This window comes from Mirounga leonina, unplaced genomic scaffold, assembly GCF_011800145.1.
Source record: "Mirounga leonina isolate KUSES-001 unplaced genomic scaffold, KU_Mleo_1.0 Mir_171, whole genome shotgun sequence".
Lineage (NCBI taxonomy): Eukaryota > Metazoa > Chordata > Mammalia > Carnivora > Phocidae > Mirounga > Mirounga leonina.
In genome coordinates this window covers 16,317,836-16,332,990 of record NW_023270436.1, presented here as the reverse complement: position 1 = coordinate 16,332,990, position 15,155 = coordinate 16,317,836, and the positions used below count along the sequence as shown (strand labels likewise).

Genomic DNA, 15,155 nt, shown 5'->3' with positions numbered 1-15,155 from the left:
GGGGTAAATTACTTAAGTTTTTTGAGTTTCATGTTCCTTAGCTGTAAAACGAGGCAGATAAATTACAGGAAAAACATCCTTTGGTCTTTCTGCCCCTTCCCAATGTACACTCAACACTGACAACACACTAGAAAAAGAGAAAGCAGTTAGGGTATGTGGGTGGCTCAGTTGGTTAAGCATCTGACTCGATTTTGGCTCAGGTTATGATCTCACGGTTCTGAGACTGAACCCTGTGTTGAGCCCATGTCAAGCTTGCTGAAGATTCTCTCCCTCTCCCTCTGCCCACTCCCCACCCCAATCCCACAGTGCGTGCTCTCGCTCTCTCAAAAAAAAGGGGGGGGGGCAGAGAAAACTGTCCCAGGGCTTGGTCTGTCCACAGGCTGTCATGGAAGCTGAGTGAAAGACGTGCACTGGGAGGGAGACAGTCATGGCCTGGAGTTCCAGTGAAAGTGGAAACAAAACAAAACAACTGTTTATTTTTCCTTGAATGCACTGCTGGCTGAAATGGCCAGGCAGAGTTTTACAGAAATTCATTCCCTTAAACAAACATCCTGGCTAAAATGGACAAAAGCGCCAGGGGTGCCTGGGTGGCTCAGTCGTTGGGCGTCTGCCTTTGGCTCGGGTCATGATCCCAGGGTCCTGGGATCGAGCCCCACATCGGGCTCCCTGCTCGGCGGGAAGCCTGCTTCTCCCTCTCCCACTGCCCCTGCTTGTGTTCCCTCTCTCGCTATGTCTCTGTCAAATAAATAAAATATTAAAAAAAAAAAAAAATGGACAAAAGCCCCTAGTCTTGTCACAGGAGAGCCCTTCGCAGCCAAGTGAGCCCCCGGGTCTCCCTTTTCCCACCCCATCACTTCACCTTTTTGCAATCAAGTTCAAACTCAATCTCAACAGAGTGTCACTGCAAATTGTTTATTAAAACACAAAGCAATGGACAGTGAAAAACATCCTGATTTTTTTACTTTTTGGTGGGAGTAGGGTGGGGCATGTAAAGGGTAGGGACAGACGGAGACAGCCCAGAAGGAAAGACAGCTCTATCCACCCCTACTGCTTTCCCGGGCCAGCCAGGTTCAAAGCCCCTCACTGTGCTGCTGTAAATGCATGTTGTGGCCACAGACAAAGAGCTGGTTTGACCTCTGCAGGGAGAGGATGGGAATCTAGGAACTACCAGGGCTACTATGAACTTGACACTATTCTCCAGTACTTGGTACAGAACAGAGCAGCCAGGCCCAATCTGGAGGGGCAGGGTAGGTTTCCTGACAAGCCAGGTTAGGCCGATAATGGTTGAAGAGGCTGCCCTGAGCTCAGAATGGGCAGCTGGTCCTAGCGTGTGAGAACATGGTGGAAGGAAAATCCAAGGAGGGGACTAATCCAGGGTCAAATTTCTTTTCATTCCCTGGATCATGACACACCAGGGAAGAGAAGAGTCAAGAACGCCTCATTCCTGGTTTGCCGTGAAGATCTCCCTGCCAATTCTCCCCTCCCACCTGGCAACTCAGCTCTCCTTTCCCGACAGTTGTCCTTTGAAAGGACGGAAAGCACACTTCAGTTTGTTGTTGTTTTCCCTCATACTGAAATAAAGCACTGAAGCTCAAAATAGAGGTGAGAATGAAGTTCTGCTTCTCCTGGTGCTATGTGCCCCCATCTCACAAGCCTGCCTGGATGTGAGAGGTGCCAGGGCCCTCCCTGCCAACTCTAACAGGACTACTGTTTCCCTGGCTGCCAGCACAATCCTGGCTCCTTGTTTTTATACTCCTGGGGGGGTGGGGGGGTGGAAGGGGACCATCCCAAGAGATCCATCCTGCTCTTTTCCTGCCAACCCAGCCAGTCCCCAAATCACCTGCTCTTATCAGAATGATTTGGCAACCAAAGGCAGGCTAGCCAAAAGGCAGCTGGAGAAGGACAAACTAGATCGGCAGCAAGCCACCCTTGTACAAAGAAACCCGCCCTAGCTGGGCAGCTGACCCACTGATGCCAATCTGGTCTCATAATAAAATGAGGAAACCTAGCCCTCTTGCCCCAGGAGAGGTCTAAATACAGAAAGAGTCCGAGCTCGGATGGATAGGGAGAAACTATTCTGATCTCTCTGAAGCTTGAACATTAAGGCTTCTTTGCAATTTTCTTAGAGCTCTTTGAACCCTAATTAGATCTTTCCATAGAAGAGAAGCAGACTTCTAAAATTTCTGAACACATCCCAGGTGTTTCTGGTTCTGCTTCTGCACTATCACTTAGCCTTACCCCAGGCTCCTTCCCCAGGGCCACAGCAAAAGGAGGCCCAAAGCATCTCCTCCTCCTTCCTTTTTGAACAGGAGCATCTGTTAGTCTCTCAGTTTGGAAAGCTCACCTGCTCTCCTAGGCCCTTTGGAGAGGCATGGAGGACAATATGACATGTTGCCACTTGATGCCATTAAGGCTCCTTGAGGCAAGAAGACACTTGAATTAGGTGAGAGCCGGCCAGCAAAGGGGAAGGGGAGAGAGGGATGGGGAAGCAGCCCCATGGCAGGGACTGAAAGACCCCTGCCCAGACCTGAATCTAGAGGGAATGCCCACCCTGGCTCAGAGCAGGAGAGGAAAAGGCACTGTGCTGACCGGGGGTGGGTCCTGCCCCAATCTCCAGGGAGGGTAGAGAACCTGTGGACTCTTTCCCTGGGCTTCCCAAGGTGAGCCAATTTCTAGAGAAAGGAGTATACCTGCTGCTGTTCTCTGAAGTTCAAATGAGATTCTAGAAGCCATGGCCAGGCCTTCTCAGGAGAAAGTAGAGGCAGGATAAAAAGGAAGAGAAATTCCTTAAAACAGAAGCTTCTCCAAAAAGATAAAGAAGTCAAAACACAATTCTGAAACTGGATTAAACAGTTTCCAGGCACAGAAAGGGGGAGGTAAACCTAAACTTCACCTCATCTCTTCAAAGTCTAATTGACCTCTAATGTGATCCCCCAATTTCAGGCCAGTATCTCTTAGGCAAACAGTGGGAAAAAGAGAACAAGGTCACACTCTCAAACCAGCCGGTGGCCCTGTAGGCCCTATGACCCCCCCGGGAGTCTGACCCCACTGACATGTGAAGAGAACCATCTTTCAAGTCACCAGAATTCAAGATATCCACTGAGCAGCTTCTCCTCCATAGCGGAGACTTTATGGGAAAATGGACCTGGTTTAGGGGACATGGGTCCCACAGATTATTTCCTGGCACAACATTTCAGTCAGCGTGAGTAAAACCCACAACGGCCACCTGGCCCCTGACCCAAATCAGAGCTAGGCTGCAGATTCTCAGCCCATCCCCAGCAGACGTCTTTGTGTGGTCTACCCAGAAACTGAACCAAAAAAGGAGTTTCATCTTGGCCATCTGTTCTTGGCTTTGGCCAACTGGGGTCAGGGAAATCTAAAAACCTAGGGGAGCATGGATCCAGTAGAAGTGCCCAGATATCCCTTTCCCCAGGCCTCAGTGGCATCCCTCATCACCTCCCCAACCCCAGTCTCCCAGCAGCGTGGCTGCCTGGTCCTCGCACTAGCTCAAAATATAGGCAGGGGAACACACAGTGCAAAAAGCAAACGATGAACAGAGTAATTCGTGACACACACAATACAAAAATAAAAATACAGAGTGCCCCACCCCACCCCTTTAACCTAAACTTCATGTACCTATATCATCTTGGAGGAGCCAAAAACAAAAAAAAAACAAAACAAAAAACAAGCTTTCAAGTTCAGCATCCTGGGCCAGCTGTGACTGGCCCTGGGCAGCTCTGTTAGCTGGGTGGGCTTGGCTCCAGGGGACTCTACCCAGGCCCCCACCATACTTCTTCCTGTTTCCTCACTTCTCCTTTAGTTTTTGTGAGCCATAGAAAGATATTCCTTCCTTTCGGACACAAGCAGAGGAAAATGCCCATCCCTATCCCTGAGCTCAGGGGAAAGAAGTGGGCTTGGAAACAGGAGTGGGCTTGGAAGCAAAGCTGCTTGGCTTACAGTACCATTAGGAAATGGCCCCAGGAGCCAGGGTTTCCTTCTGAGACTCTGAGTCACTGAAGGGATGGGTTGAGGTGAGGAGGCGGGACCCCTCCTTCCTCAGAGACCCAGGCAAACTAACAAACAAGGCAAAATGGAGGCAGCACATCCTCCTTCCTCATCTCGTCTCCTTCGCTGGCAGTGGACTACAGCTATGGGGACTTCTGATGGAAGACGAACCGAAGCCACTGTCAGAAGCTCAGTCAATAGGATGTCCACTGCCCCAGGCAGGGGGTCCCCAGGATCAAGGCCATAGGATGCCATCCTTTAAAGCAGGGAGCTTTGTGAAGCACTCCAGAAGTGTTCCTCTTACTGCGGCCTCAGGCCACAGCCATCCAGATGCCTGACTCAATACCCTACTACTGAGGCCTAAGTCACAGCTAAAATAAAGGGCTCCAACTCTCAAAGGACTAAATGCTGGCCCAGAGTAACTCATCAAGAGTCAAAACCCAGGACATGAGCCCAAAGGCTACTTACTTTGTCACATAACAAACAGTTCAAATATATGGAGCTCTTTAAGAACATTAAAAAAAAAAAAGACAAAATTAAACACATTGTAAAATGATGAGCTTTGTCTGAGATTCTATGGTGCTCCAGCCCAAGCAGAAGCTAATCCTGCTGCCTTCCATCCACAAAATTCCTTGTAGCTTGGCTGGGTCCTCCCTCATTGCTGCCCTAACTGGGAAAAGGATAACAGTGACCAGAAAGGAAGAGAACAGGGAAGCTTCATTTCCTGCAGAAGTTTTTCCAGGGAATTTAAGACAGACACTTAGATGCTAAGGTTGGCTTCAGAGCTGCCAGGACTATGGCTGACTGGAAATCTTTCAGCCCCGTCACACCAAGAACTCAACTGTAACTTGGATAGGGAGATGAAAGGGCAGAGGGGCATACTATTAAGATCAGTGAGAGGCACCCCCGGGCCAGATACCATCAGTCTAGCTCTGTGGGGCAGCCCTGGGCATAAACCAAAACTGGTTGACTTGTGCCACAGACACAAGATGGGAAAAACTAACATCAGACACTAGACAGACACTCTAAACAGTGGTCAGTCACTTAGTAGGGCTCAAGTCTCTGAGGTGGCTCTTAAGTTATGCTAACATAAGCCTTTTCTAATCCAAAGACCAGAAGAGACTTTTAAGGTCAAGTGTTGTGTTGCTGCAGGCTGGAAAGCATCCCTGTCCCCCGGCAGCAAGACCCTACAGAGGGGCCAGTAAAAGAACTGCTGGGTCAGGTCCTCCTGGCTGCTGGCTCAGAGATCCAGGGAGGGAAGTACCAACAAGGTGAGGTGGTAGAGAATAAGACATTCAAGCAAAGGGAACCCCAAATCCCCATGTCTCCTTCCCTTCTTGGCAATAACTTAGCAGGATGACTGGGAGAGAGAGAAGGGATTTCAAATGAGCCAGATTAAGGGGGGGAAATGAGAGGAAATCAAGTCCCCAACAGGCACTGAAATTAAAATGATTTGTTGTGGTAACAAGTCAGAGGCAACTTGAGGACCTGACATAAACTATTCGTCTTGGATACCAGACAGTCCTCTAACTGGCACATGTCAGGGAGACAAGCAATGACAAAGCGCAAACACTTAAGGTGGAAGCATCATTAGGCTGAAACCAGAAAGGCTTCCAAGTAAGGAAGTATCTACTTTTCTTTCTTTTTTTGTTTAATCCCCCTCTGTTTTCATCTTTATCATACAAATTATACACCTTCACACATACACAAAGCACACACACTTCCAATCCCAGGACATCTGAAAACTTATCTGGACGTCACTTCGGAACATACCCAACTCCCAGCGCTGGTCTTCTCAGGTAATAAGATGACATTTCCCTGCTGTTAATTTCTAACCTAAAAAAAGGAACCATGTCTGCTCTGGGTTCAGAGTTCTTTCCACTAGGTGTGCAGACGAGGATCCTTGAACGTGTAGGATCCGCTTTACCCTAAGTACCCTGGAGAGGAAAGAGACGGCTGGGGCCAGCCACAAAGAGAGCACAAGGACTGAAGCGGGGCTGGGACCAGTGGTGGATGAGGGCTGCTCTCTACCCACTCTGCCTCCTTTTTTCTCCTTTAATTTTTGTGTGTGATTTTTGTCTGTTTGTTTTTTTTGTTAATCACTGTGAAAAATACAGAAACCAAAACGAATATGTTTGGTTTCTTTCCCTCACCCCTCCACCCAGTTCAGGATGGTATTTGTTCTCACAACCGGCAGAGGCAGAAGAGGGTTGGAATGAAGACTCCGAAGGCCACCAGGATGGGAAACATGAGGCTGCTGTTGTCCGAGGCATAGGGGTTGGGCGTGCGGGGGCCTGACTGCACCCGGTTCTTATTGGTCTGTCTTTTGAGGTTAGACCCTTCATCGTATTCTTCTTCTTCCTCCTCCTCCTCTTTCTTCTCCAGTCCTGGATGAGGCTGCAGCTTTGGTACATCTGACACGAGAAAACAGAGGCCTGTTAAGTAAGATCCACGGCATTTGAGTGAGACCCTTAAGAGCCGTAAATGAGCCACAACAAAGAGATGCTACGACCTATGCTGGGTCCACAGGGAAAAAAAAGAAGTAGCAGAAATAGCTCCTGGCCTAGAGGATAGCAGATTGCTGCAAACACTTAGTCTTCTTTAGATTTAACTAAAACACAGTAAAAGCCCTGCGCCCAGGGAGGTTCGCTATCTCCCCTTCCTGTCCTACTTCTTCAGAACCACGAGAGGACCAGATTGAACAGAGACAATGACCCGACACCCAAAACTTAACCTTTTCAAATCCCTCCTGCAGCCTCCGCAATCCCACATTCCCTTCTGATTCACAAAGCAACTGAGGAAAAGCTGAGCCACAGAGCCTTGGGTTGTCAGCACTCACTACCGCTCTGCTCTGCCTCCTCCTTAGGGGATCAAGCTACAAATCTGTTTTTGTGGCAAGACTTCTGCCTAGATGTCAGAATACCAGCATCTGGGGACACATCAAGACAACAGGATGAGCCCCCTGGTGCATTCAGGATGAGTTGGGAAAATGTACAGAGGTGGAATGGAGGTGAAAAGTCACTTAGACACAAGCTTTCTCTGCAAAAAATAAGCCTGGGAAGCTGGTGGGTAGGATCATCGCAATGCTGAGAAAGCGATACACCCTAAGGCTGGATCCCAAGAACAAGGAGACATTGGTAAGTAAACTTTTGTCCAGTACAGTCCAGCAATTCTGGACTCTCTCAGAGCATACCAAAATGCTAAAGGACTCCTCCTCCTTTTGTCTTTTCCCTTTTTGCTCCCAGGAAATAGATGTCAAAGAAAGAGAATAAGGACAAGTTTTAGGCAATTCCAAAAGACTACAAGGTCAGGGCACACCAGTAGGTACCATTATTAAGCCAAATTTACAGTGAAGTTAAAGAAATTTGTCCAAAACCAAAGAGCTGATTAAGTGGCAGCAACAAAATTTGAACACAGACCTTACTCCAAAGCTTATGGCCAGCACCATGCTACACTTCATCCCCATCCATCTGGCTCTGGATTCCCCACAATTTGGCTTTAAGTGTTCTCACAAGAGTGATCAGCTAAATTATTCCCCCAAGGGTTTCCTCAACTATATCCTTCAGCCCAAGGAAAAAAGGAGGTTAAAGACGCCACTTACCATCCACTGTCCCAGCCATGATGTAGAGTGCACAAACTTTGGGATTGTCATAGTACCCCTAGGAAATGGGAAACCATGGTCAGCACCACACAGCAGTAAACATTCCCCCTGCACCCATTCTTTTATTAAACATTTCCTCAGCAGGGAGGGCAGAGGGAGAGCATTACCTTAACAAACTCGATGTAGAGTTTCCCTGTGAAGGTGGACACCTCCCCTTGGACACTCAGCTTCCCCTTTCTGATGCTCATAGGGATGATTTCATCATGAGCTGTGCTGTGCCCAACACGATCAAAGATATCCAAGTCCTTCACCACAACATGGCCATTCAATCGCACATCAAATACCTTCCACAATTAAAAAAAAAGAGAGAGAGAGAGAGAGACAATGTCAAAACCATCAGCTTCATACCCCTTTAGCAGCTGGACATTACCTGCCTGGATCTTCAAGTTCAGAAATAATTTTTAAAATGACAGGGCTGGATATAGTCAAGGGTACCAAGTTCTTTACATGAGCTAAATCAAAGCCAAGTTCTTTCACTGTCCTTAGGAACAAAGAATACAAACAAAAAGCTCAACATGGACAGAAGGAAATTCGCAAGAGACAGGAAAAGAATAAGGCTAAATACAAGAAAGTGCTGACAACCAAGGAAGACAACCAGGATCAGTTAGTTGCCAAGAACTAAGATTCTGGCATTGCCTTCTGTCACCAACCCCCAAGGCAAGTGCAGCCTTGTGAGCAATGGGACATTGCTTCTCTAGGGGCAGAAGGAATCCAGCTTTTCCTCAAAGCTCACCTGTTCCTCCCTTCTGGGGAGGCTCTTACATTCTCTGGCCCATAGCAGGGGACTATCCAAGAGTGGCAATGTCCCACTGACCAGGCCTCACCTTCTGCTGGGACTGTGCAAAGTAGACCTCGGCAAATTTCAACACCAGCACATAATCCCCCTCCTCCTTAATGGGCACTTCGTAGCCAAAAGTCTCCTCATTGTACCGCTCTGTTTGATACAGGATCTGGTCCTCCGGGTTGGAACGCAGGATTGGCAGTTTCATACCGTAGTCAGAGGCTGTGGACAAAAAACAAGAGAAACCACATCAGAGGCAAGACACACAAAAAAAGGAGAGACCCCAGAACTGCTAGCCATTTCCAGGGCAACGCGAGTAACCTTCCCAGGGGAAGGGGCCACCCCCTATCCGCCTGGCTCTAAAGAGACCAGACACAAAGGCAAGAATTAGAGAGCCATTACCAAGGAAGAGTAAAGTGAGAGAAACCAAACACTAATTACCCCAACAGCTCCCTAACCCTCAGAGTAGAACTTTTTAAAAGCCTGTTAAAATGACTTTCCTCAACTGCACAGAGAGTGACAGGAAGAAAACAGGCGATAGCTACAGTTCCTGGCTCCCTGAGAAGGGGAACTTCAGAGAAAGCTCATAAAACAGGGGGGGATGGCCAAGAACTCTGCAAGATGATTAAGTTCAGAGAATGTGTGTGGTTTGTTTTGTTTTGTTTTTTTCATTCAGAAAAGCTCAAGAGTCTAAAACAAACAGGCTATGTTAGGAAAGTCATTTCTGCATTGTCTTTATTGCAAGTAAGATACCAGCTTAGTTGCTTTTTATAATTTTCATTCACAAAGTTCCAAGGCTGGTAAAGAGAAACATGCTCATAAGAAGGGTGTGATGCTAATTTCCTTTACATGCAAGCACCTTAATTCTCACAAACTCACAAAACTCAACCTCACCTACTCTCTCTTGCACATTCCCTCAGTTAAACTGAAAGAAGAAAAAAAGTTCCTACTGTGTCCCCAGCACCTAACAAGGTGGCTGGCACATAAAGAGGCACTTAATATGATTTGCTGAACTAACAAACAGCAACAAAGGAGGTGCCTGCACAGCAGTGAAGCCATGCTATTCTCTCCACAGGGCTAGAGCCATCCTATAGCAAGAAAAAAATCTGCCAAGGTCCTACTGGCACCTCTGGCCTAAGATGCCCAAGTCCTTGGGGAGCCACCTTTCCCATGTCATAGACTGACAAGGAATAAGGCAGGGTAAAAGTAAAAAGACGCCTGGGTGGCTCAGTTGGTCGAGCATGTGGCTCTTGATCTCAGAGTTATGAGTATTCAAGCCCCACTCTGAGCATAGAGCTTACATTAAAAAAAAAAAAAAAAAAAAAAGGTAAAAAGTTACATATCTTGGGTAGGTATCAGAAGAGCGGAAAACCTCTATTGCCCCCAGCCCTCTTCCCCAGCCTTGGTAGAAGACAAAACTATGTATGTTTTTCTCCCGCTCCATAACAAACTAGACTGGGGTCTTTCCTCAAACATAAGACACCAACCACACTCCAGCCCCAGAGATGAATAGCTATGCTTCCTCCTTCGAAAGTAGCTTCTCTGATTCCTTTATCATGTAAACACAATGAGGCTTTCCAGTGCTCCATAAATCTACTTTCCAAACTACAGACTTAGCAATGATTTTGGTACAGGCCCAGTCGCTCCTCCAGCCCGGAATTAAGATTTCAAAACCACCTTCCAATCTCACACAGTGACTCTGAAGACATTTGGCACCTAGGTCCTTTGGGAGATGTCCAAGAGCAGTCATCCCTGGAGCTTTACCTTCTGAATCATCAAAACTCCAAGGGGATCTTTTATCTCCAAGGGAGGTAAAAGAGTAACTAAAAGAGCCAGTGGCTAAGGTCAAGCCCTCAAAAAAATAAACATAACTGTTAACAGTTCCTGTAAGGGGACAGTTAGCCATGACATCAGATGGACCTGATGAGACAATGCAATAGGAAACTCACTGCCCTTTTGTCTTCAGACCTTTTTCTTCTTATTTCTTCTCAAGAAATAGCACTACAAAGGATGTACTGCCAACACGCCTCAGCTCCTTCCCAGGCTCAAACCATTACACCAGGGCACAAACCCATAAAGATTAAAAGACTGCTATTTCTCTTCCACTTGAGTTCTAAGAATTTCCTTCTTCCATGAGAACCATGATCCTTACAAATTTGGAACATTAACTAGATTTGATTTTTAGATACACAGAAAATTTTGTGCATGTGTGGGGAATTTTTTTTTTTTCTTGCCGAGTGGAAAAAGTGAGAAACTGACAGTAATGTAATCTGTAACAGCCTCAGTCTCACAACTAAGAAAACTCAGCCATGTGAATAAAAACTACTTAACAACCTTGGAATTACCTTTAAATATTTTCCCTTTAAAGCCCAAGTGGCTTTCCCAAGAGATCTGCCACATGTAAAGTTGCATTTGCCCAAGTCCCAAGAGATGCAGCAGCAAAAAGGATTTTTTTCTTTCCCCCTTAGACTTTATGTATTCACAGCTAAACAGCTTTCTCTAAAATACAGTGAAGTGCACACAATCAGCACACTGCTGAAGTTGGCACAATATAGTTCAGACAGTTAACCAGAAAGGAAGGGGGCCAAAGGGCCTACATTATGTCTGCTGCTAAGATTCTTAGTTCAGGACAATGGAGGAGCCAGGCTGCTCGAAAAATTCAGCCCGTTTTATAAGACAGGCCTGGATCTGAATCCTGGCTCTGCCACCTATGACGGGGTTTGGAACAAATTATTTTCTCCAGGTGTTTTTCACCTGTAAAATGGGGGCTACAACCCACTTAAATTCTCTACCTATGAAATTCTACTACTTGGAGGGCCTGAAGATGAAGCCTGCCTCTTAGGTGACAGTACAGGGAGAGAATTCTAAACAAATCCCATGGCCTTCAGCAAATCAGAGGGAGCAGTGACTCTCATCCTCTTTTTAGTTCTTATCTCCCCAAAGCCAAATCCCTCCCCAGCCAAAAGGAAGGTTGCCCAGAAAAGGGTCTTCCTTAGGCTTGCAGAATCAGTAGTCTGATAGGCTCAGGCTCTAAGCTACCTTTTTACCCCTCTGGAATCATGATATGCCCTACTTGTCACTTCATGTAAAAGGTCACTGAGCACAGAAAAAGATACACTTTAACCCATTCTGGACAGAAGAGTTTTCAGACTCAGGGCCACTGATTTCTAAAGCATCGTAAGTTATACTAAAAAAGGAAAACAAGGCCCAGAGAGGTAAAGTGTGTTCTTCAAGGTCATACAAATGATCAGCAGGTATCTTTCTATGAAGAGGAAATAGCCTCTCCCAAAACCAAGCCAAGTTTTATGCTCTCAGGCCAAATAACCAGGTCTTTTCCTCCTCAGTCAGGAGGAACCCACAATGAGCAAGTTGAAAAGAACCCAGAATGTTCAGCATGCCAAAACCCCAAGTTGAGCACTGCCGAAGCATAGTGGTACTACCATCTGGTGAAGCACACAAGTTGAAAAAGCCTTTCCCAAGCTGTAAGTATCTCCGATGAGCACTAGCTATCCTCAAGGCAGAAACGAATTTCAATAAATATTATGGAGTGCCTTTGAAAGCAAAGGCCACTAGGTGCCCTAGGCCACTCAGTTACAAGAATGCTGAACTACAAAGACACTACAGAGAAACACCAAGTTCAAAAGCAGGCCAAACCCTTATCTGGATTAACTTGGCAACAAATACCTGAATTCAGTCAACATAAAATGAACTTCCTTCAGCATGACAGAACAGTATCAGAGGCATGTGGCAAAAGAAGTAAGACATACAGCTCCTACCGCAATTAGTGGAAATAGCTGCATGAGGCAAGGGTCTCCAAGTACCTGGCACATCCTCCTAAACGGTGCCAGAGAAGGGAAGGCAGAGTGAACAGCTACACCTCCCTCTGTGGTGCCGACTCCTTAGCACAGAAAGAAACTAGAGTTGCCTCCCGAGAGTGGAAGCTGAACCACATCTCAGGCCCAGATCTAAGGCCACCAAAAATTACTCTCAGGAACCCAGTGTGCAATGTTGCAACAGGCTGGTCCAAGCTGCAGCTGACAACCAGCCTCCACTCTTCATCTACCCCTTCCTATTGCTACAATTCATGGTCCACGTTTGTCATACTCTCACAGAGTGGAGCAGGGAACCTGTTTATAGAGTGCCCCAAATGTCGGGCTCCAGTACACATGGGCTTGGGTAGGTCTCATGTAATTTTACCTGCTACAATAAGCTCCAAAGAAAGTGCAACCATGAACCAATAACCGAAGGACACAGAGACTGGATGAATGCTGACAAGCACCAGCACCTCCCCCGCTCCACCCCCAAAATCACCTACACCAGCAAATTAAAACCAGGATTTCCGAATAAGAGGAGAAAGAAGCTGGGAACTAAACCTGTATGGTCTTAGCTTTTTCCTCTGCACAATAAACCTAATAGGATAATGTAACCTATGTGAAGCCTGGTATCTGTTAAGTGAGAGAAACCATCTGCACACTGTCCTCACCACTGCTATCTCAAGAGGCAAAGTCCACAAATGGTCTCTAGTTTCCTCAAGGGCTCCTTCCTCCCTGCCCACACCCATGAGGAAAGAGGAAGGGTCCAGGATGGAGATAGCAATGACCTCCTGCTTAAATATTAAGTCTGGCTTTGGCTGCTGTTACAGCTGCTAAAGACTGGAGCCCTGACTCAGCTGAACCCAAGCTACTGAGACCCACATGCCAGGGCTAACTAAATTCCAAGACAAACATAGAACTTCAGAAAACAGCCCTGTGTCCCAACACCCTCACATGTATGGAAGCAATAAACTCGCTAATATAACAAACTCCAGGACACTGCAATTATCTTGGAAGAACTAAGTTAAACCCTTTCCTAAAGGCAAGAGCCAAATCTGGGCATCGTGGAAAGAATGAGAGAAAGTCTGTCTCTTGGTTTTCTGGAGATGGCATACTGCCAATTTGGCAGCCTCTGAACCCAGCATACAACATAAATCTCCTTCCAACACATGAAGTAAGGAACTTCCCTCTTAAACCTGTTGTCCAATCCCACTTACAGAAGAAACAAGAGTCTAGAGCAGATTTTCCCAAAGTCTGGTCTGGGGATGACCAACATCAGAAGCCCCTGGTGCAGAAAGGTGGGTTTAATCTACTAGGTCTGGAAATTGCATTTTTAACCAGCTGCCCTGGCTATTCTTACCCTAGCTTTGAGAACTGCGCAGCTCTCTAAAAACCGCTGTTGCTCGTCAGTTAAGTCAAAATCATTTTTCCCATACACTGGAATCATACCTCTCAAGGCCACTTAGGGTAGGCTCTACACACTCTGGAACCCAATACTCAGATCTTACACTGGCTGACCCAGTTGACACTCTATCAGCCTCACGTGCAGAATGGCTTCAATATAACCACCCTCTGGGGTGGCCTCAACTTCCACCTTTAAGCACACATATTCCTAGCTCTAAAAGGGGGGCGGGAGGAGGCTACAATCAAACTTTCCTGGCCCATCCTCTTCGAAGATTCCTTCCTATGCTGGCTAAGAATCAAGCCCCGTTCCTGCAGAAGGGGTAAGAAAAGCGGCTCGTTTCTGGGATGGCAGGAATCTACCAGGAACTGTCTTGATAGGAGAGCAAAACCACCCAGGCCTGGGGCTCTGATAACCTACAACCCGTGAGGCCTCGAGGTGGCAAGAGACCGCCCTCGTCTTTACTTTCCCAGATCGGGTGGAAGCGAGGGGTTAAGAAAATGCAGGATGTGAGGTCCAAATATAACTTCTCGCCAACTCTGCCTCAATTGTTCTTCGTAGCTTCGAGCCAGCGCCAGGCTCTGAGCTCGGACCGGGTCCCAGGAAACTGCTGAGAGAGACACTTGGCTCCAGAGACGTGGCCCCAGGGTCGAGGAGGGGGCTCAGGGCCCGCAGCCCTCGGCCGGCTGCTCCCAGCACGGCAGGCCCCGGATCCCACTGCTCGGCTGAGGGGCTCTCACCTCGGCCCACCCGGCCTTCCAAAGGGTCCTTGCGGAAGTGGATCCCGTGCACGTCCACATGCGCCTCGCCGCCCGCGTTGACGGCCCAAATGACGCTCTCGGGTAGCCCGGCCCCCGCGGAGCCGACCACGCCGAGCCCCGGCCCCCGGAGCGCCGGCAGCAGCAGCAGCAGTAGCAGTCGCAGGAGCGCCACCGCAGCTCCCTCAACCGCCCGGGCCCCCAGCATGGCGGCCACCACAGCGGGGGCAGCCTCCGCCGACCCTCGTCCTCAGCCGGCCGCCAGGCCGCCCCGGACTCAGAAAAACAGCACCACGGGCCGCTCTGCCTCGGCCGCCGGGGACATGTCGCTCTCAGGCCTCCTTCTCAGCCACGGGTGCCGCCTCCCACCTCAGGAACAACCTACCCCGCCGCCCAGCCCCCGGCCACGACGCTGCAGCCAATCAGCGCCCGACCCTCATTAATTACCCATAACCCCGCCGAGAAACGCCCGTTCATTGGCTGCCAGGCGAGGGAAAGGGCGTGGCTACTCCCAGGCGCCGGCCCAACCATCAGGCTCGAGAGGGAGCGCGCGCACAGGTTGGGAGTTCGGTTGAAGCGGCGGTTAAATGCGGAAGTGGCGGGGTGCAGCGCCCAGGCGGCCCCGGAATCCCGCAGCTGAATAGGAAAGGTGGCCTAGGAGGGAAGGTTTAGAGTAGGGCGCACTGACACGTCGCCAACACTTCCGGTGCTCCAGATCTTGGGACCGAATAGGCTC

General features: G+C 48.3%; 1 protein-coding gene across 1 annotated transcript; it reads right to left on the bottom strand.

The window, feature by feature from the left end:
- Window positions 1-890: 890 nt before the first annotated feature.
- MLEC (malectin) lies at window positions 891-14,791 on the bottom strand. Its single transcript, XM_035017152.1, has 5 exons — window positions 14,402-14,791; window positions 8,491-8,669; window positions 7,774-7,950; window positions 7,607-7,664; window positions 891-6,419 (listed from the first exon to the last, which is right to left on the bottom strand). The coding sequence occupies exons 1-5, from the start codon at window positions 14,625-14,627 to the stop codon at window positions 6,190-6,192; spliced, it is 870 nt and encodes a 289-aa protein (XP_034873043.1). The 5' UTR covers window positions 14,628-14,791; the 3' UTR covers window positions 891-6,189.
- Window positions 14,792-15,155: the final 364 nt, after the last annotated feature.